We start from the raw sequence: 21,010 nt of genomic DNA, 5'->3' as shown, positions 1-21,010 counted from the left end.
TTCTCTCATAAAGGTGTTTAGCAGTTCTTAAACCTTAGCTTCATAAAGCTTGTTGCCTCTTTGTTTTGTTTGTGGACAAGGAAGGTTGCTAATTTTGGCAATTGTTTTAAATTTCAGGTTGTTGTATCCCGGTTATAAAATAATGGGTCTAAACAATGTGACCAGTCAGGGATGGCAGCCCCAGACTTACCAGATCTGCCTTGTCGATCCAGTCTCTGGAAGTGTAAAAACTGTCCACGTACCTTTCCATTTATCACTGAGGTAAGGACTTTTAATGCTCTATATAAGTAAATAAATTTCATTACTGTTTTTGGAAACAGTTAGAGACAGCAATTCTGGTGTTCCCTTTGAAGCTAGACAGTACTAATAGTCTCATTGGTTTGTGTGGATAAACATGATATTTATTATTGGGATGTTACCTTAAAGTAGCATAAATAATTTTAAAAATACAGTGTTATTGAATCATTACTTCTGGTTCTCTTCATTCATACAATTAAAAATTCTTTTCCTTCAGTGATAAAAAGAGTGAACGAGCCAAGGATATGCATCTTGTGAAGAAGTTAAATGCTTTACTCAAAGCTAAAACCTCAGATCCAGGTAGGTTCTCTTGTATCATTTCCAAAGACTGTGGTATCAAAGAGTTCTTGGATTATCTATGTTTTAAATGTGCATCCATAAGTATGATTGTGGTGCATTCTGACAGCTGTGTGTGCTATGAGCTATGATCTTTTAAGTAGCTCGGGGTTTCTGTTATTTTGTTTCATTTTTCTCAAGCTTATTTTGGCAGCTTCTGCAACATCTTTGTCATGAACTCATATGCACCTTAACTGTGGTGCAGGTTGACTTGCTCTTCAGAAGGTATTTGAGAAATACGAATTGAAATTGTGATTGTCTTTATTTGCAGATTTAATTGAAGCTGAAGCAAAGGAATTAATACTTGATATCAAATACCCTGCTACAAAAAAACAGGTGAACATTTACAGTATATTCAGTATTAGAAAAAAAGTACTGCATTATCTGAGTGCTAAATCTTTCAAAATAAGTGGTTTTTTGTTGGTTTTTTTGTTTTGTTTTGTTTTGGTTTTGGTTTTTTTTTTTTTTCCTAGAATTACTTGAAGCAAGTAGTTTAGCTATTTAGGGTTTCTGTGTGGTTTTTTCTGGGTAGTTTTTTTACAACATATTGACTAGAATTAACTTTGGCTTGTGACTTCCCCAAGGCATTGTCTATGAATAATAAAAAGAGAGAGAACCTTTCTGTAGGAACAAATTGTGCCACAAGTATATGTGAAGGTGAAATACAGATGAAAAATCATGGTCAAAGTTGTGCTATTGTTGGCTAAAGTTGCATGATTTTACAATGAGATTAAGTGAATGTTTAATTCTCTTAAATATCTGCTCAACAGGCTTTGGAAAGTATATTGACATGTGAACGTGTGCCACTTGCATCTCTCACAAACATCACTCAGACATTAATGGATAATTTAAAAAAACAGGGTAAGTGGATATTTATTTTCCAAATATGGAGAGGCATTTACACTTTGCAGTGCTATAAGACTGTTGTAGAAATGTTCTGTTCCACAGGAAGACCACACTTGGTCTGCTTAGCTTTGGTGCTAGATATCACAGGATATTGCTTTTCTGTGTCTTTCTTTATTGCAGACTGCAAATAGCTTGCTAGTATGCTTTGCTATGCCTGCTGTGTGCCTAGTAACTTGTCATTTTATTTTTTAAAAAAAACCCAACAAACCAAACCACAACTGGTCTGGGTACTTGTGTGCTGAAAAGCTTCCTTTGGAAAGAAGGTTCATAGGCTTTTGCCTGTAGATGTTTTATTTCATTCTTTCTCCAAAGAAGGCAATGAGGATGTGGTATGATCCGTGAAATTTAATGTTCTTGAAGCATAAAATCTTTATCACTGAGAATCTGAGTTGTGACCACATCTAGTTTCTCTTTTTTTTTTTTTTTTTTTTTTTAAACTTTGCTGGAGTTTAGCAAATACTTTATGTTTTGGTAGAGATTTCAGAGCTTATGTCAGGAAATGTCATTGCCAATTCAAAATCTTGTCGATGAAAGTGTGCAAGATTGTTTCTTTGAAGTTACACATTTGTATCTTTCTAAATTGTGCAAAATTTGCTTGTGCTTGACCCATTTTAGAGACCCAGTTGGGTGTTGAGAATTAGAGTGAAGTATGTGCCTGCCACTTCCTTTGCATGTGCTGGAATTTCTCAGCAATAGAAGTCTGCTACTGTTTTTTTTGTTGTTGTTGCTCTCACTGGATTCATACTGCCCTGTTAGAAGATGAGGCTTTAGCAGCTGAGAAGTCAGTACTGCTGTTTGCAAGTGCTGAATAAACCATTTGTCCAGTGGAAAGGCTGTGGTCCTTCTGCCTCAGTGAGAATGTGACAAGACATGAGACCTTCACACATGCAGTTCTCTACCTTATTTTGACTTGGTATTCTAAATCGGTAGTATTATCCATTTCTGTTAAAACTCTTAAAACATCCAAAAGAAAGCAGAAACATGACTTTTAATTCTGAAGAGAAATTAGCAGAGCAGCATATTTCCTAAGGTCTGTTTGTTGTGCATTTTTCATCATTAATCTCTTGTCAAACATAGCATTATTTCCCCACAGTCACAATATATAGCAAACTTGACTGATGTTCCAGCCTTCTAGTTTCACAGGAGGAGTGTTATATTCCTCCACTTCTGTCTAGTAGGTATAAGATAATATGAAGCAGACCCTGGGCTCTGTGAATGCTGTGGTTGAGAGTTCAAGATCAGGTGGTTCTGTGACATGCTGTGTTTTTCCCTTTTTTAGGTAGGATTTTAGTGGCAATGTATCAAAAGTATTTAAGGATTTGTAAGTGAAAATCATGTTTAGGAGCAGCTTCAGGTGAAAATGATGCATTTGTAGGAATCTTTTGTATAGAAAGGTTGTTTTAGGATCTCTCAAGAAAGCTTTCTTTAAAGACTAATAAGTTGGAATAAAAGTATATTTTTGGACATGTTGGTGTTAGTTTCCTATATTGTTTGCCTTAATTGTTACTGGAATTTAAATGTCAATAGATACATGAAATTTATGAGACCAAGTTTGCAAAATTCCAGAAGGCAATGTCTTGCTCAGGTGAAGTTTAATTCATGTCAATAGTTATCAAATGTTCTTCAGGTGAGAAGAATATGCTTAAAGTGTTGTCAGAATGAATAAAATATTATAGTTTGTTATTCTTGATGAAAGAAAATAGGAACTGTATTTCCATTTTTGACAGTCTCTGGTTTGGCCTTAAACCAGGAGAACACAATAGATTTGTCTTTGTTCAATTCCACACTGTCAACCTCCAGTTTTAAAACAAGCTTGATACCTTTCTTTAATATCTCTTGTAAAAATAATTCTTATTTTATGCTGCTCTGAATTGAATGTAATCATTGCAAACAGCAGTGCATCAAAAAATTACAGTGAGTTTCAGAAATCCTCCAGTTCTGTGTGTGTGTGTGTGTTTCACTATTCCAGACTACATATTCAAATTCAAATGCAGTTTTATTTTTCCTCAGAGCTGGAGTGTGTGGATGAAGGACTGCTGCAGTTCTGTGCAAACAAGTTAAAGCTGTTACATCTTTATGAACTGGTTAGCAAACTAAATTCCCAAAGCATACAGAAAGAGACTTCACCTTCAGATACTGTGAGTAAATCCAAAATTCAGCTGTCTTCTAAATTCAAGTGATGATTTAAGCATAAAAATATGTTTTCAAAGCTTCAGATAAAGTAAGTAGGTAAGCAAGTTACCCATTTTTGTGGCCTTCAGCTTTTAATGAATTAATTGTTTAAAATACCTTCCCTCCAGCCACATACAAATGTCTGGTAATTCATCTACCTAATATTCTTTAGGAGACACATAAATTTGAGATACAGGTGAAAAAAACCCCACAATCTCCTGTTTTCAGTCCTTTATTCAAAGTACCTAGCATGTTCTTAACTTTGGTTTTGGAGGGATATTTTGGGACCTGTAAAAGTTAAAAATCTTGATGCTTGCACAGCAGCATAATTTGCCTTGCTTTTGCTATAATTTGTAAAGCTGCTTATATTTTTACAAAACCATACTGGCATTTTATAGGCTTGTTTACTTGATGGACAATTGTTATGTCATGGGCAGAAGCTAAAAATGGGAAATGCACCTGTTCTGGTCCTTAAAAAGAAAGCTAGACAAGCTCTTCATGTGAGCAATGTGAATAACTGATTTGGAGATTATTTTGGCCCTTCTTAAAGACATTTTTAATGTTCAAAATGGAATATTTTGAATCTTCTGACTTTTTTTCATTTTTACAAAGCTTTGAAAACCATCTGCTTGTATAAGTCTTGTGAGATGAGATTTTTTTTTTTTGCTTTTAAGGACTTGGCTAAACTGCTTCGTCTTGAAGAAAAAGATTTTCATAGACTTGAAACTTTACTGGAGAATTACAAGAAAGAAAATACTGAAACTACCACTCAGTTGACTGATGAGAAGGATGACGTGTTGTCTGTGAAAATGTTCTTAGAATATCTGGAATATGAAAAGGATGTGATTACTGTAAAAAATATGGAAGATGAAGAATATGTGGCTTTAGGTAAGAGCTGTTGAGCTCGGTCACATTACTCAGACTAATTTTAATCTAAGATGGTATAAATATTTTAGCCTTAATTTGAGGGCCTTTGCAACAAGTCTTGCCTTGAAGTAGTGTGTAGCTGCTCCTTTTAGACTCTTACCTTTAGCTGGAAAACAAGTCTTCACACCTGAATGAATATTAGTACAAGTTAACTGCATCTGTGGATACAATTACCCTGAAGCCATGTGACCACTGCTCATTCATTTTATTAACACCAGTAAATTGGGCAGTGGTAACTGGACAACAGAGCAGCTGTACCCTGGTGTTTCTTTCATGGTCACAGCACCTTAAGAGTCGAGGTAATGGCAGGACTGACTTTAACCTCAGAAATGGGGGAGCTGACCACAGGCAGCACAAGGCCATTAGGTGAGGCAACAAGGATTTGTGGAGCTGAGATTTTCAACAAGGTCCCTCTAAAATGTCCATTGACTTCATTTAGTCCATGGTTGTGGGCTCCATCTGACATAGCAGTCCTCTAGGGCAGAAGTGGTGTGTGGTGTTGGGTTGTTGCATGCTGAAACCAGTTCTGGTTCCATCACTGCTGTACTTGTCACGTTACAGCATCGCTGCAGTTTGCCAGATTCATCAAAATTAAATTGTCAATGATCTGGGTAATTTTTATTGTAATACCATTGATATGGCACATAGCATCCGTAGTAGTGATGCCATACAATATTAAATAGCAGTTAATATACAATTCAAATCATTGGCTATTCTCACCCAAAATCAAATCCCCTTGACTTCCCCAAGGGCATCCAGGTCCCTTAGCAAAAGCAGTTCCACAAATGGGTTTGCTTTTTCCTCAGGCAGGAATAAAAACTCTATTCCCCAGCATATTTTTATCACTTTCTATTGTACAGTAGAGTTTTTGGGCAGGGGTAGTTGGATTGGCAAATCCCATAGTGCTGACCAAGTGACCTTAGCTGCCTCTGTATCCCAATGTTTGAATGTCCCAGCACCCACTGCATTCATTCCGTGTAGCCTTTGAAAGCCCATTGCATCTTTCAGTCTTTCCAAAGGCTGGCTTCACCCTATTCTCTTCAGTCTGGATCAGTCCACTTGCCTGGGTGACGTGTAATGTATTCCTTAAAGGGATTCCTTCCCTTCACACCTGGGAGGAGCTGTCTCTAGAGCCTGGGGATTTGTGCCCCTTTTCCAATTCTGTTGGCAATGCCCTCTTCCCTAGGAAAAGGGATCCCAGCTCTTTGGCTTCCTTACCCTCTCATTTCAGGCTACTGGCCCTGTTATCCCAGCATGTAAACAGCTGAATGACAGCCTCCTCACCTGGATTTTGGCTGAAATCTTCACGCATATCTCACAGCTCCCTCAGGGATAGGGATTTTGTGGTTACTGCCTTGTTTACAAATTCTTCCTCTTCTACCACCTCATTCTACTGCTCTCATGCTGGCTCTGCTTTGGAGTAGCCTGCCTCATCCACCTCCTTCTCCTGTTCCTCCTACTGAGTGAGCTGACTTTCACTTCCAGTAGTTCTGTGTAGAGTTGTCAGTGATGCAGTGTCAGGTTGGTTTTCTAGCTGAGCCACAGTGCCAGTTGCTGGGCTTGGGATATCCATAGTGCCTGTCACTTTGCCTTTAGGTCCAGAGGCCTTCTCTTTCCTTTGTCTGTACCGAGCAGTGTTGAGCAGAATGATTGTAATTCGGCTGGAGAAGCGGGAGGTGCAGGAAGGCATTTCCCTCTGGATGGGCCCTTGGAGGAGCAAAGGTGTAATAGCGAATCGTTCCCACTGCACGGCGCCCGAGGGCCGAGGCCAAACTCGGATCATGTCACGACAGACATCTGATCGTGCCATGGGCCAGCCTTACACAGCACAGGATACCCCGAAATAGACCCCCGGGGTGATAGAGCACAATAGGGAATGTTTGCAGCAATTTACACCTCACTTTACACAGCTCTGGCAGCAAATCCATCAGCACTGTGGCCACCGACTATTAAAGTAATCTAATGAATGCTTATGACAAATGACAAATTTGTTTTAACGTACTCTGGTCAGATCTGTCATTATCTCAACCCTCTGTGCCCCTTGTTGGGCATCAGAAAAGTCTCTTGTGGTGTAACCTGGCAGGCAGGTGAACACCAGGTGATCCTGAATGTAACTTGTTCTTTTTGTATTGCACTCACTGGGACCTGATCAATAGATTGCCTTTTGTCTAAGTGTAAGGAGAGGGATTGTGGTTTTAGATACCATTCATAATGTCTACTAATTCTTGTTTCAGGCAGCTTTTTCTTCTGGAAGTGTTTGTGTGGGGAGAGTTCCACAGAGGAAATGTGCCATGCATTGGAATCAGCAGGTTTTAGCCCACAAACCTTGTTGGTAAGATGTTTATTACAGACTTCAAAACTTTGATTTTGTATTTTGAAAACAAAACATTGAAAGGAAAATTTCTGGATCTTGACTTTTGGATTACTGCTGTTTTCAGGCTGTGTTCAAATACCCCCATAATCAGTTCTTTAGTTGCTCATATTTGCATTTCCCATGTAAGAGATATCAAAGAAAAAAAAAGAAGAAAAAAATCTAGTAGAAAATGGGGGTATTCTAGTGGGAATGTCTAGAATATTCATTAAGGACTACAAGTATTGTAGAATTTTCAACTATAATATTAACTCCTAATGTTTGCCCAGTTGAGCCTTCAAAAGGGAGTTTTCTAGAATATCTTCCTAATTAAGTGTACTGATTGTATTACTTAATTTCAATATCTGTCATTGAATGCATTGTGTGTATATTTTTAAGTTGTTATGTTAGCATAATGGTTCATGGATATTACATTTTTACTTTGTGACACAAAACTTGTTTGAGGAACTGTTTGCTTTAGGTGTGTTGCAGTATTAGACTTCCGTTTTCAATTCCATATTCTCTTTTTTTACAGTCACTCCTTCTCAATTTATGGCTTTCCAAGGAAAAAGATATTCTAGACAAACCAGATTCTGTCAGTTGCCTTCACACTATGCTGTCACTTTTGAGCAAAATGAAAGGTGAGAGGTGCATTTAAAATACTTGAAGACAACTGTTGTTTTTATTAGAAATTTGCTACTCTGACTAGCCTCTATTATCACTTTGGGTTTTCCCCCTTCACAAATTATGCAGCAAAACTTAATGCTGCATGTTCATGGACTAACTAATCGTGCCATGTTTTCACTCTCACTCTACACTAAGTTGACAGCTCCCATTTGGCACCAGCACGTGGCTGTCCAGCTTACTTTTCTCACATTTTTTGAATGTATAGTCTCATCTCTTTAATTTGTGCTGACTGTCTCTCAGACATGCTTTACTTTACTGTTGCTTTAGCAGCATTTGTAACTTGAGTACTCTATAAAGTCAGTTTGCCATGGTTTGGGGTAGGTTGTATGTATGAATAAATGCTGACTCTCCTACCTCACATACAGCTGCTGTGGATAAATCTGTGCCAGGTTCCTTTATTGTCTGCTTCACCACAGAGCAGCATTATCAGCTTGAAACAGGAAGCATGAATAAGCTACTGCTGCTGTCTGAGTAAATTAATGCTGCTGAGCACTAGGTAGCCTGAAGGGACACAGCTTGAGTGCATTGAATACGTGTGGCATCTTGAAATCACAAATGAATCTGTCTGCATTGTGAAGTGTAACATCCCTTAGATCTTTTAAGTGTGCAGCAGATTTGCTACCCAGTGATTCAGAGCTATTGTCTGTTTGCTACAAATGAGTTTTGAGAATGAGTAATTCCCGTTCTGTTTGAAACTTGAGTTACAATCCAGAACCTGTGTGCTAAATTTGGAAAATGATCCTGTAGAGTGGTCAGGAATTGCTCTTCACAGACAAGCCGTGTTCACAAGTGCTGGTTGCGGGGTTGGTCGGTCCCGCTCGGTGACCCAGGCTGAGTGTCCCTCTGTCCCTGTGCCCTCAGTGGCTATAGACGAGTCATGGGACACGCAGTCCGTGTCCCCCTGGTGGCAGCAGATGCGCTCGGCCTGTGTCCAGTCGGAGAACAACGCGGCCGCCCTGCTGTCGGCCCACGTGGGGCACTCCGTGACCGCGCACATCATCGACAGCGTCACCCAGAAAAAGGTAACTCACCTCGCACCTCTCCCCTTCTCTCCTGGTCACTGACTGTATCACTTCCCTGCAGCTCTCCTGGTGACAGTAACATCCTCAGCGTTTGTCCTCATTCCAGCCTGGGCACAAGCAGGACGTCCTGCAGGCCTGAACATTTGCACTCAGATTTGAAGAACATTATGCTGAGATGAATTAATGATATGTCAGCATTATTTACTGAACATGGAATGAATTTAAATGTGGATACATTGATAGCAAATGATGTTGACAGACTTAAAGCCTACACATTTTCCACATAAATTTGATAAATCCACTAAACTTTGGATGGTAAACCTGTTTTAACACAGTTGCAATAATTTTTTTTTAAGTATACCATTTAATTTTTGTAGTACCTATGTTACTATCCCCTCTTAACATGATGGATGCTTGGTTTTCTTGGCAATAAATACCATTACCAAGTTGTGATTATGGCTGTGAAGCTGCATACAGCATTGCAATTCAACATGGAAAACATCATTCCACCTCCAAATAGCCCCAGACGGATGTGTCTGAACAGATTAGATGGGATATAGGTGATGTTCAGTCTTGTGAATAGAACCAGAACATGGTTTGGCTTGGAAGGCACTTTAGAGATGGTCCGATTTCAGCCCCTGTTGCCATGAGCAGGGACACCTACCACCAGACCAGGTTGTTCAAGAGCATCATTATCCTGGCCTTGAAGACTTCCCGGGAAGGGGCATCCACAACTTCCCTGGGCAACCTGTGCCAACCACCCTCACAGTAAAGAATTTCTTCCTAATAGCCAATCTAAAGCTCATTATTTATCTTTGAAGCCATTCCCCCTTGTCCTATCACTACCTGCCCTTGTGAAAAGTCTCTTTCCCATAGACCCCTTTTAGGTACTGGAAGACTGCAGTAAGGGCACCTGGAGCCTTTTCTCCTTCTGGCTGAGCAATCCCAACTCTATCAGCCTGTCTTCATAGGAGAGGTGATCCAGCCCCCTAATCATGTCTGCCTTATAAATTTTAACTAGAGCACCAGGAAGTGTTTTAGTATTTTTGCACACTCAACTATTGCAATTCTGTTTATCAAAATTGTCAGTGTTGCAAAATAGAGATGTTGATATGTTGCAACATGCTCTCCTTTACCTACATTGCCCTCTTTGTCCTTTTTTTTTTCTATTCTGCTTTAAAAAAAAAGAACAGATTTATTTCCTTCAGAATTCCCCTTCCATAAATCCATGTATCTTCCCCCCAGTTTTTTTCCCCTACCAATCTGGACAGGTTCTTGGGCTTCCTGGCAAAGCATTTGCTGATAGACATGGGAATTATCAAAATAATGCACAAAACTACAGTGTGGTGTGATCCAGTATTTCTGAGTACATGATATATATATTTTTAATATGATAAGAAACGAAAATGTAGGTGGATTAATGATATATTTGGGAAAGATGTGGAGGATTTAAAATTAAATATTTTTAAGGGATTCTAACCCACTTTTTAGCTAAATATGAACTTTAAAATGGGACTGTAAGATGATCCTTCAGGTCCTTTTATTTCCTTTAGGTTTTTATTTAAAGGTCTGTGAGACTTGTGAGCAGTGTGGGATATTAATTGATCTTTGCATAATAGTTAATGCATACTTTGAAGTAAATTATTCTTTAAAATGCAGTAGCTCTTGGGATGTAGCTTTGAATTTTAATGCTATGCATTTTTTATGAACTAAATTGTGGTGCTTTAAAATGAACAGACTTAAACCAGTTCATATTTTCTGTTAGTTTTCCCAAATAAGTGTAGGTTCAGACACAGAATCCTGGGAGGCACTTTCCCTTGATACTGAATATTGGAAACTTCTGCTAAAACAGTTAGAGGATTGCTTGATACTTCAAACACTACTGCACAGCAAAGTGACCAAAAGGACAAAAAGAGTTTCATCACTCCAGACTGAGCCTTTGGGCAGACTGTCTGTTAAGAAATTGCTTGAAGCTGGAAAAGGTACTTTTTTTTTTTCTTGGAGGGGTTGTTGATTTTCTTTCTAATAGACTTCTGAGCCATCATTACCTATTTAATGATGTACTCTGCACTGGAAATTGTTTTGCTGGACACCATGCTTAATTTAAAAACCAATGCAAATCATGTAGAAGAGTGCTTTAAAATTGTTAAAAGCTATTACTGTAAAGACTGCATTGTAAGCTTCTGATCAGTTGATTAGGAAGTTTTTTAATTGGTAGGGTTACCCATATATAATTAAAGGTAGTCATTAAAACCCCGGTATTGTCTCTTGTCCTTAGATTGTGAACCATAAATAATCTGCAGTACATTGACTCTACCTCATACTTTTCTTTTCTTCATCCTAGGAGGTATTGCTGACACTGTGGCAAAGTGGGTTTTTAGGCAAGGCTTCAGTCCAATTATACTGAATGTGGCCCAGTACAAAAACAATACAGACAGTATGGAAGAATCTGTAGAAATGCATAATAATCTCTTTCTTGAGGAAACAGAAGCAGCTACAGGCTTGGAAAGAATCTTAGGTAAGAAACTGATGGGAATTTTTAAGATTATAAAAGTCTGCAGAGACTGTTGTTGTGAAGTAATAGAAATTTTAGTGGGATGAGATCTGTCTTCTAATTTCAGATTTTTGTTTTCTAGAGCTGCTGCAAGTAACATATCAGCAATTTCCATGTAGTCTTGAAGTGGATGTACTCCATGCACATTGCTCTTGGGAATGTGTAGTGCAGTGGAATAAGGACACAGAGGTAAGAAAATTTCTTTTGCAGGGAATAATGGTTAAGACCAACTTGATGGAAGCAGCTTCACAAGTTTCTGGTAGTTCATCAAAACCTCAATTAATAAGACTGACTTTGAAAGCAGTTAATAGGTACAATTTTTCTGTGATAAGTGGCAAGTGGAAATTGAATTGAGAAAATGAAATTATGTCCTGAGGCTGAATGGCACCTCACAAGGCCAGGACATTTCAAAGCTATCAGGTTGTCAATACCAGCAGTGTGGAAACTGGGTTCAGTTTGGAAAAGGTTTTTGGCTGTTTGTACTGCAGATACAAAACAATTTCAGTACTCCAAAATAGAGACGTGTTTTTCTCTGGTGTAAATATGCTTAAACAAATCACAGAATACTAATTTTTTTAGATTGGAACCACTTCTGTTGTGGGAGGAAAGATTCTTAAATGTTCTCAGATTCCTTGGCCACTGCTGGGAGTTGTCATGAGAAGGAAAAAAGAAATTATTTTTTTCTCTCTCCTGTCCTATAGTTTCTCTAATGGAAAATATTGTCCTAAATTCAGATGATGCTGAAAGTTAAATTAGCACTCCTTAGAGCTGTGCCACATAACTTGATGTAGAATAGAGGGTTCTTCTGTTAAAAGCTTACTCTATCATAGCAAAATGGAGTTAAAATTACTCTTTCTATTAGAAATGGATTTTGTATTTGAAAAATGACTGTAGTCAGTGGAGGTGCCTTTCAGCAAAGAGCATGTTAGCCGTGCTTACACTAAAAAACCTCTGAAACTACAGTTGGTTTCATGATGGCTGAAACAAAGTTTGCTATGCACCTATGTGTTTGTCAGATACTGGTAGAGAAGATTGCAACAGCAGAATAACTTAAAAGTTTTATAACTGTCAAAGTAGAAGCTCCAGGATAATCTACCTGGGCCCTTTAAGAATTAGTAATTTACATTTAAAGCAAGTTTTGAATAATGTATTAACTTTCATTTCTTTTTTTTTCATAAGGAAGCATGTTTTCTCAATAGGTCTATAGATCATCTAAGATGCATCATTAATGCTCACATTCAGCATGGTAAGTACAAAGCTTTTAGTAAAAATTATCTTCATTGAAACTGGTAAAACAGAATGGATGTTCATTGACTAAAAGAAATGAGTGCTGTTCATAACAGTGATGGCCATTTTGTCTTAAAACCACCAAACCACCCCAAAACTTTCTGCTGCTATCCATGCTTCTCTCTTCTATGGTGAAATTGAGTTTCCATCACAACTGTGGTAATAAGTTAGATAAAGTTGATGAGTTTAACTAAAAGCATTTTAAAACAAAATTGTTCTGAAATGATTTTTACTTGTATTTAAATAGTGGAACATCAATTGCAGTCTCTTACTTTTCATGCATTTCTTGACACCCTGTTTCAGTGGAGGTGATGATGACCATTTTATTTTTTGTAGACTATTTATGTCTGCAAATAAAGTGCTCTCTTGATGTGTACTTAAAATGTTTAACCCAGTCTGCATAATATAATATTTTAACAAGTTTTAATTGCACTTATGACTGTATTTGATCACCAGTGTAGTCTTCTCCTGATAAATCTAAACTCCAAGTATAAAGCGGTGAGGATAACTCATAATTCCTTCTTGTTTCATTCATCATCTTGTAAGATCCCTTTTCTATTCACCTGGTGTTCACAAGTCTGTGATTGTTCTAGGTATTGCTCTGATGATGTGGAATACATTCATAGTAAAGAGGCTTTCTTCTGCCACATATCTTATGGACAAGGTGAGTGCAGTGTCTTGAGGCTGCTTTTGTTACTAACTGAAAAGTGAAACCAGTATTTATAAACAATTTCATTTTGGTGTTTTGTTTTAAAAAGTATGTGAGATATCTTTGATTTAACTATGCAAATCATCACTGTTTATTTGGCTTGTTATGTAGCTAACTTTTGGAAGTGATGATATTATAAAATATCAAATCTATTGAGTGATTAACTAGAGACAGCTGGTCAACACTGGGTGATGTGTTCTGAAGACTTAAGTGCAGTTTTAGCTTGTAATTGCTAGATAAGAGATATTTTTGAAATAGTTTGAAACTATCTATGTGTGCATATATAAAATTTTGTTAGAAAATGATGAATATCTTAAAGTGCCTGTGCTGTTTCCTGGTAAATTATTGCCAAGGATCTACCACAAGTCCAGATTTCATATACATGAACTTACTCTGCAAAACAGAGAAGATTTTGTGGATGATGTTGAGCACTTTTAACTGTTGCTACTATTGTAAATTAGCTTTTATTCTAGTAGGTAGCCTGTCTGTTTGAGTTTGAGCAGTCTTTTGTCCCTGCTAAGCTTCAGTTTTTTTCATGCTTAAAACTGTGCAGTGGGGCTGTTTACTGGAAGACAGTTTAGGAAGAATGCTCCTAGTAAGTGGATAGTGACTTAAAGAATAAAACTCCAACATAAAACCTGCAAGAACTTGCTTTTCTGTCTTCTCTTCCTTCTCCTTTGCTCCTCTCATTTTCTTGTTTAGCTCTCTAAGATCTATAGAGTATCCTCTGCCCCATTCCTTTCAGCAAATAGGCTCAGTGATGTACAGTTGTAGCAGGTGTTGCTTCTGCAAAAACCCTTTTCCAGTTTTCCTGCATGCATTTATGCAAATCCTTCACCCCAACTCTTCTACCTGACTTAACACTTGCAGGAGAAGAGAGTAAGGTTTTTATTAACTACCTGGTTTCTTCCTAATATCATGCTTGGTGTTGCAGCTTTAGTTCTGCATTCTAGAAGTACTGGGAATTTCTTATCTGCCTCTGAGATTTGAATGAGGACCTTGGGGCCTTATTTCTAATCCTAGGCTTTGCCAAGAAGGATGAACTTAAATATGGACATCATTGATGTTCATTCCTTTTACAACCTGTATCAAGTCTTTTGTTGAAAGCAAGATACGCAATGTGCTGCATCATGTAGCTGTAATTGAGCTGTTTTCTCATTTTATATTGCGAAAATAGTAATAAAATGTTAAAATGTGGGTAACAGATATCATAATGAAAATTACTTAGTTGTAACACATTTTACCTTTTTTTTTTTTTTTTTTTTTTTTGTAAAAACAGGTTGGAAAAGCTCCAAAGGACAGATTATGCAGAAGGGCAAGTAGTACTACTTTTGTCTGAGTGAGAAGAAATAATTAGAAATGCCTTAAATTTAATACTGGTTTGTGATTTATTTTTGCAAGTTTTTAAAAAAATTGAAAATGTAGCCCTACAGAAAATGTTACAAATTTTAAAATGTATAAATTAATTTCTGTCTGAAAAAGCAGATTAGAACAGTAGTATAGCTTCAAATATTATAGAAGATAGGCTTGAGACTATAAGATGACAAATTACTATTATTTTTCATGCATAATGTCATTAGTTAAAACGTTTTTGGAAGACAACTGATATGATCAGAAAATTAAATTTACTAGGTAGAATTACTTGATTCAGTCTTCATTGGAGATACTGTATTGTAAATGGCCACATTTACTTTATTCCAAATTTTCCTGTTAATTCTTTTTTGTACTTCTGTAAGTATTTGTTTATATTTAAATATAACAGGTTAAGAAGCTGAGCTGAACTGTGTATTTTATGTCAACAACTGTCTTCTCAAACATAAAGAGCTAATAAAAGCCTGTTTCAATTCCAGCTGAAACAATTTAAATCTTACTGTTTGTTACCAGGACGTGGGGATGAGTGACACAGCAATGACAGCTTTTCTTGGCTGCTGTTCAGAACTTCTGCAAACTTTGCTAGAGGTAAATTTCTATTTTTCCCATCGGAAGTAAGGAACTGCTGGGTTAAAACCTATTTTTGAAGACTGCGATTTGTACTAATTTCTGTACTATTCAGTTCAGACAAACATTAACCATATTCGGAACAACATGAAGTTTTGTTTTTAATTTCAGCTGTGTCTGAAGGCTCTGCAGAGCAGAGCAGGGCAGTGCAGGAGGTGCTCAGTGTGTGACTGCTGTGTGTTGCTTGGCAGGCAGACGTGAGCAGTGACGAGATGCAGGCCCCTGTGCTGGACACTGAGGACGCCTGGATGTCGGTGGAGGGCCCGGTGTCCATCGTGGAGCTGGCCTTGGAGCAGAAGCGCATCCACTACCCGCTGGTGGAGCACCAGTTCGTGCTCTGCACCCTCCTCTACACCATCATGAGGCTCTCCCTTAAGGGGGTCAAGCCACTGTCACTGTTTGACAGCAAGGTAGAGCTGTGAAAGCAGATCATGAAATTCTGCTTTAATTAATTGGCTTGGTTTGGGGATACGGGTGTCTGCCGGGGAAAACTGGAGTTTTCCTTGGAATGGAGAATGTAAACTCCTTCCCTCCAAATTATTATAATTTTGCAATTAAGGGCTTTCAGGCAAAGATGTGGGAATAGGAATAACAGTTCTTTACTAGGAATATTAAGAATACATATGTAGTAGTACAAAAAAACCTCAAAAACCAACCAACCAAACAGAAAAATCCTAGGAACCCTGACAGAGTCAGAAATATGACCTTGAGGCCCTGTTGGTCTGGGTGTTGGAAGTAGTCCAAAGTAAATCCTCCTGGAGTGGCAGATGTGGTTTTGTTGGAGTAGAGATGATCCTGTAAAAAAATGGGTCCAGTGATGGTGAGATGGGTCCAGTCTTCCTCCTGGAATCCAGTGGAAAACCAGGATACCTGGTGTTCCTGGGCCCCAGTTTTTATCTAGGTAGGAATGGCTGGCTCCCCCCGCTGGGGGGAGCATCTCATAATGGGATGATGTAATGTTATCAGTCATGTGGTGAGCCTTAATGGCCCATTACCAGCAGATATCCCCCTGGAGGGTGGACTTTCTGTGGAAGAGATAAGGAACATGGCCCCACCTGGTTTAACAGCTGGCCCATTAGCAGAAGGCATCCATCCCCTCCCCCTTGGAGTTATGAGGAATGGGTTATACAAGAGATAAAAAACCATCTCCATAACTGGTTTCAACAGATGGAAAAATAGAATAAACAATTTTTGGTTACATAACCCAAGACATTAATACTCCCTCCCTTCCTTTTGGTATCTGGGATATTTGCTGGCTTTCGCACTTTAAACTGTTCCTGCATGATTTTATGAAAGCCTTTAGTCCACTGTGGTGCATTAATGAAATTGTCACCAGAATTCAGGCAGAGACCCAAACTTGGTAAATTCCCTTATTAATAAAAGATTTATAATGACCTCATGCATGAATATCAGTTCTTTAATTATTAGCTGGCCTGAAAATACTGCATGGTCAGGACACTGGATGACAGGTTTTTCTGCTTGCTTTGAGAAGTGCCAGACCAGTGAAAAGATAAATATTTAAAGGTCAAAAATGTTGTGGCACTGTTGTATCCATTATTGCTGATGATTATTCCAGAATTCCCAGCATCTCAAAAAGAATAAACAATTTTTCATTTAATTAATATAAATCACTTTAAAAAGTCACTGTATTTAAAATGCAGTATGTTACAGAGCTTAATCCTGATATCAGAAATTGAGCTTTCCTCCTCCTCTCATAACCACACTTTGATTCTAAGAGAATTTAAACACCAAGTACTGGTGTAAAGTGTGGTTTAATTCCTGCTGTGGAGAAAACAATGCAGTGCTGTAATACTGTTCAGAGTTTTTCTAAATGGTTTACTGGAATTTTATAAATGCAGAATATTACTTTCCTTTTGATGTAGGCGCTTGTCTGCAAACTCTCATCAAGCATTTGAGTCTGATTTTAGCATTTTACCAGAGGTCAAATTCTATTGGTTTTGTATTTTTTTGTTTACCTGTTAGCAGAAAGCATTATACTACCTTTTGTCATTTAAGAGTGCATATGATGTCTTGAGTAAAATCAGATCCTATTCCTGTGCCTCCATTCTTTTACATACAACTCTTATTATTTATTAGACATTCTCTTTTTGCTTTCACTTACTCAAGGTCTCTATTTGCTCTGTGAGCAAAATAGAAGCTGCAGTATAAAATAATATAAAAAATAAGTGGGCTGCTTAGTATTGGATCAGAGGGGATTTGTTGTATTGCCCTGTTTCCCTGAGGCCTGTCTTTGGTTCACAATTTTAGGGCAAAAATGCATTTTTCAAAGACCTTACATCAATTCAGCTGCTCCCCAGCGGGGATATGGATCCAGAGGTGTTATCCATACGACAGCAGGTAGGCAGAAGTTTCGTACTCTAAGTTCTTGGACTTCTGAAGTTATAGATAATCCTAAGGTAACCTGTGATTTTTGCTTCAAAGTTCTTGCTCAAAGTTGTGAGTGCAGCGGTTCAAACACTGTGTTCATCACAGAAGGACAGAGAAGTCTCAGAAGAGGAATATTTCCCTTTTGAAAAGGGGAAGAATTGGCCAACTTTGGCTGCGGACTTGGCTCAGTATCTTCAGATCTCTGAGGATCTGGTCAGAAGGCATTATGTCTGTGAACTGTACAGTTATGGGATGGATCATCTTGGTGAAGAGGTAAGAATAGCGTTTAACATTTTACAACACTGTCATGTGTTCTGCTGAAAATACTTTTCACTTACTTAAGATGCTTGGAAGGGTTAGACAAGATTTATCAAGCTCAAAAAATCCCCAGGCTGAAAAGTCAGAGACTATAAAAGTGCCTTTTCAGGACTAATAATTACCTTCATTTTTCTATTTTCCCATTAAGAATCTGTCTATTGCAACTAGTGGAAACATGACAGGGAGTTACACTGCTGGTATAAGAAGCAAGGCCTTTTAAATTTAATTATATTTGATAATTCATGACTTGGCTTCTTTTGCCTGTAATGTCATTTAGGAAAAAAAGATACAGGACAAAAAAAACCCTTCCCTTCCTTGAGGGGGGATTATGTTGCTGGCCTGTAAGACAAATCTTGTGCTCTTCCTAATCACTGTCAAGTACAGAGTAATTCTTTGCCTTGTGGTGCTCTGAAGCTGCTAATACCGTGCATTGTTACAGTAACACAAGAAACAGTCCCAAAGACTATTTGTCCTTTTAGTATCAAGAACTTCCTTTTGTTACAGCTGTTCAGGCCTCTAGCCAAGTGAGCTGTGTCGCACTGAAGCTGTTTCTATCCCTTCTGTTTCTCTGCTTTCAGGCCTTCCTGCAGGTGGCTGACAAAGAAGTGCTGGCGTCCCAGCTGCTCATGCTGGCTGGGCAGAGGCTGGCCTTCGCCCTGCTCCACGGACAGATCAAGGATGGCATGGAATTCCTCACCAGGCTTCCTCCAACACTCAGCACTTGGCTCAAAGCTATAGTAAGTTAAGCTCCAGTTTGGAAAACAGGTTGATTTTCTGAGGCTTCTGTTCAGCAAGCCAGAGATTACATCTCAGTGGCCCTTTCTTACTCATGAAAATAGGATTTTTTTCCCCCCACATGGTTTCATGTAGGGTAAAGCAGTTTCATGGGTCAAGGCATCAGCTTGACTGTGTTTATACACATCAGCAATCTGTCTTATAAAGGTTCTGGAGGGCTCACCTGTGCAGTGGCTGAGATGCTGGGCTTATTGTTTCCCACAGGACCCCAAGGAAGTGCAGAACGTGGAAGTGCCGATCGCGACGACGGCCAGGCTGGTGAGCAAAGTGATCGAGCACCTGCCCGAGAACCACGGGCAGTACAGCCTGGCCCTCAACCTTATCGAGGCCGTCGAGGCCATCCCGGCCTGAGCACTGCACAGCAGGGCAGGCTCTGCTCTGGCACAGGGCCTCAGCTCAATGGGAATACAATGCCATGGGGCTCTGGTTAAGATACAGAAAGAACAATGCTTCCCATCTCAGAATTTCAGAAGGCAATTTTAAATTGGAGGATATTTTAAATTCTGCACTAGTAAGAATATGTTTAGTTTCTAGTACACTTGTCAGTATCTGAACTGCTTTGTTATTTATTTCTGAAATGAGTGCTTTATGCAGTTGTTTAAATTGGGTATATTTGACAGCAGTTTTAGTCTCTAAACACAATCACATCTTGTGAAATTCTGTATTTCATGCTGGCATTAACTGCTGCACTTTCAATGTTCCATGTATGATTTGTTTTCCAAAAGCAACTTTAGAATTAGACCCAAGAAGAACTTCAGTCTCTGAAGTTACCATGTAAAGCCAATCCTGCTTTTTCTGAAGCTCAAGCTGGTGTTGGGCTCATGCCTTGTTAACTGCATTTTGTGACAATGACAATGGCACTCGATGTAGGATGAAATGTGCTGGGGTCTTATGCAGTGGGAGAACAGCCTGGGAAGGAGAACCAAGCTCTCCCAACCTGAGTATGGACTTTAGTCCAGCTCTCCCCATGCTGGGCTTCAGCTACAACTGGATTTACATCCCTCTCCATTATTATTAAGCTCTGCTGAGTTTAAGTAGGTCAAGGAATGTCTTACTGTAAGATTGTTCCTCCATCTTATCACTGTAGAAGATATAGTATGCTGTGAATCTCTGCACATGTTAACTTGTAGTCAAAAATGCTCAAAAAGTTGATCCAACTTCTCTGAAGATTGATAGTACTGAGTACTTTAGCCTTAAAACCCCCACTTCATTGATGGTACCTACAGGGAATTCCTATAGTGAGTATCTTCACTATTGGAATGGTGTTGAATATGTTTATCTGGCATTGGTGACTCCTGTTCACTCCTTGTCTGAAGGAAGCCAGCAGAGAAAAATTAAATTGGTGTAAACTTGTTGTCTTTGTCAGCTGAAATTACCAGCTCCATCCTGTAACCTGCTCCTCCTGCATTATATGTAAGAAACATTTGTAATATTCTGCTTTGCTGGAGACAGAATTTAGAATTGAGTCTTATCTTTCTGAAGTATGTGCTGCTGTCATTGAAGGGTTTGACTTCCCCCAAAAAAGGCAATGCAGTGACTTGCTCCACACAGCCTCCTTCATCTGTTCTGCAGCCCCAGTTCCTGGCCACTGCATTCCAAGGCAGCTGGTAAAGATTCTTGCTTTGATACTGAATGTTTGACTTCCTACAGATGGAGCAAAGAATAGTCAGAATTCCTGTACAATTCCCTGGTTTATGTTCTGTGGTACTTCTCTACTGACTTCCATAACCAAGGCTAAAACAGCTGTAAAGGAGAAATGGAAGAGGCAATATTGTACAGGTGCCATGACCACCTTGCCAGACAGCACCTCACACTTCTGCAGAAATGAGTGAGCTTGAGATTTGGTCATCATGGAACCCGAGGAAAGCTGAGTGTTCCTTAGCTGCATTACATTCCTCTATCATGGTACAGCTGTGTAAAGGAATTTACTGTAACTGAGTATCATGTCAGAGCTGACACACTACACCAATCAAACCTGTAATGTATTGTAAGTAATACTCTGTATATAGTGCTATTTTGTGTTTAATTTGCTGTGGATTTGTGTAAATTGATTAAATAAAATTTGAAGTTTCATTGTGCCTTTTCCTTCCTTTTAGGGAATGGTGGTGGTGGTCACTCTTTCTCTTCTGTTTTGTAGAGAGGATTGGTTCTCTGGGGTTATGCTGAACTACCAGCTGCCAGTATAAAAATTAAACAAGAGCTGCTTCACTGGGGATTTTCTCTTAAATGGAAGTGAACTTCCACAGAACACAGGTTGCTAAGAA

At 38.7% G+C, this 21,010-nt stretch overlaps 1 protein-coding gene across 2 annotated transcripts in view; it reads left to right on the top strand.

Moving 5' to 3' along the window:
* Window positions 1–20,807, top strand: part of RAB3GAP2 (RAB3 GTPase activating non-catalytic protein subunit 2) — a 43,858-nt gene extending 23,051 nt beyond the window's left edge. For both annotated transcript variants that reach the window (XM_083858388.1, XM_083858387.1), the window contains exons 15-35: window positions 118–261; window positions 515–597; window positions 905–969; window positions 1,404–1,494; window positions 3,550–3,677; window positions 4,386–4,599; window positions 6,873–6,970; window positions 7,524–7,629; window positions 8,537–8,697; window positions 10,463–10,679; window positions 11,042–11,215; window positions 11,334–11,440; window positions 12,431–12,497; window positions 13,132–13,202; window positions 14,527–14,562; window positions 15,132–15,206; window positions 15,437–15,655; window positions 17,514–17,603; window positions 17,688–17,906; window positions 18,530–18,688; window positions 18,951–20,807. In XM_083858388.1, coding sequence (XP_083714514.1) covers window positions 118–261; window positions 515–597; window positions 905–969; window positions 1,404–1,494; window positions 3,550–3,677; window positions 4,386–4,599; window positions 6,873–6,970; window positions 7,524–7,629; window positions 8,537–8,697; window positions 10,463–10,679; window positions 11,042–11,215; window positions 11,334–11,440; window positions 12,431–12,497; window positions 13,132–13,202; window positions 14,527–14,562; window positions 15,132–15,206; window positions 15,437–15,655; window positions 17,514–17,603; window positions 17,688–17,906; window positions 18,530–18,688; window positions 18,951–19,097 — 2,671 coding nt within the window. In that variant the 3' untranslated portion in view covers window positions 19,098–20,807. The remainder of the gene's footprint in view (window positions 1–117; window positions 262–514; window positions 598–904; window positions 970–1,403; window positions 1,495–3,549; window positions 3,678–4,385; window positions 4,600–6,872; window positions 6,971–7,523; window positions 7,630–8,536; window positions 8,698–10,462; window positions 10,680–11,041; window positions 11,216–11,333; window positions 11,441–12,430; window positions 12,498–13,131; window positions 13,203–14,526; window positions 14,563–15,131; window positions 15,207–15,436; window positions 15,656–17,513; window positions 17,604–17,687; window positions 17,907–18,529; window positions 18,689–18,950) is intronic.
* The last annotated feature ends 203 nt before the right edge of the window (window positions 20,808–21,010 follow it).

Source organism: Zosterops lateralis, assembly GCF_965231275.1.
Source record: "Zosterops lateralis genome assembly, chromosome: 3".
Taxonomy (NCBI): Eukaryota; Metazoa; Chordata; class Aves; order Passeriformes; family Zosteropidae; genus Zosterops; species Zosterops lateralis.
This window is presented reverse-complemented; position numbering and strand designations above follow the sequence as displayed.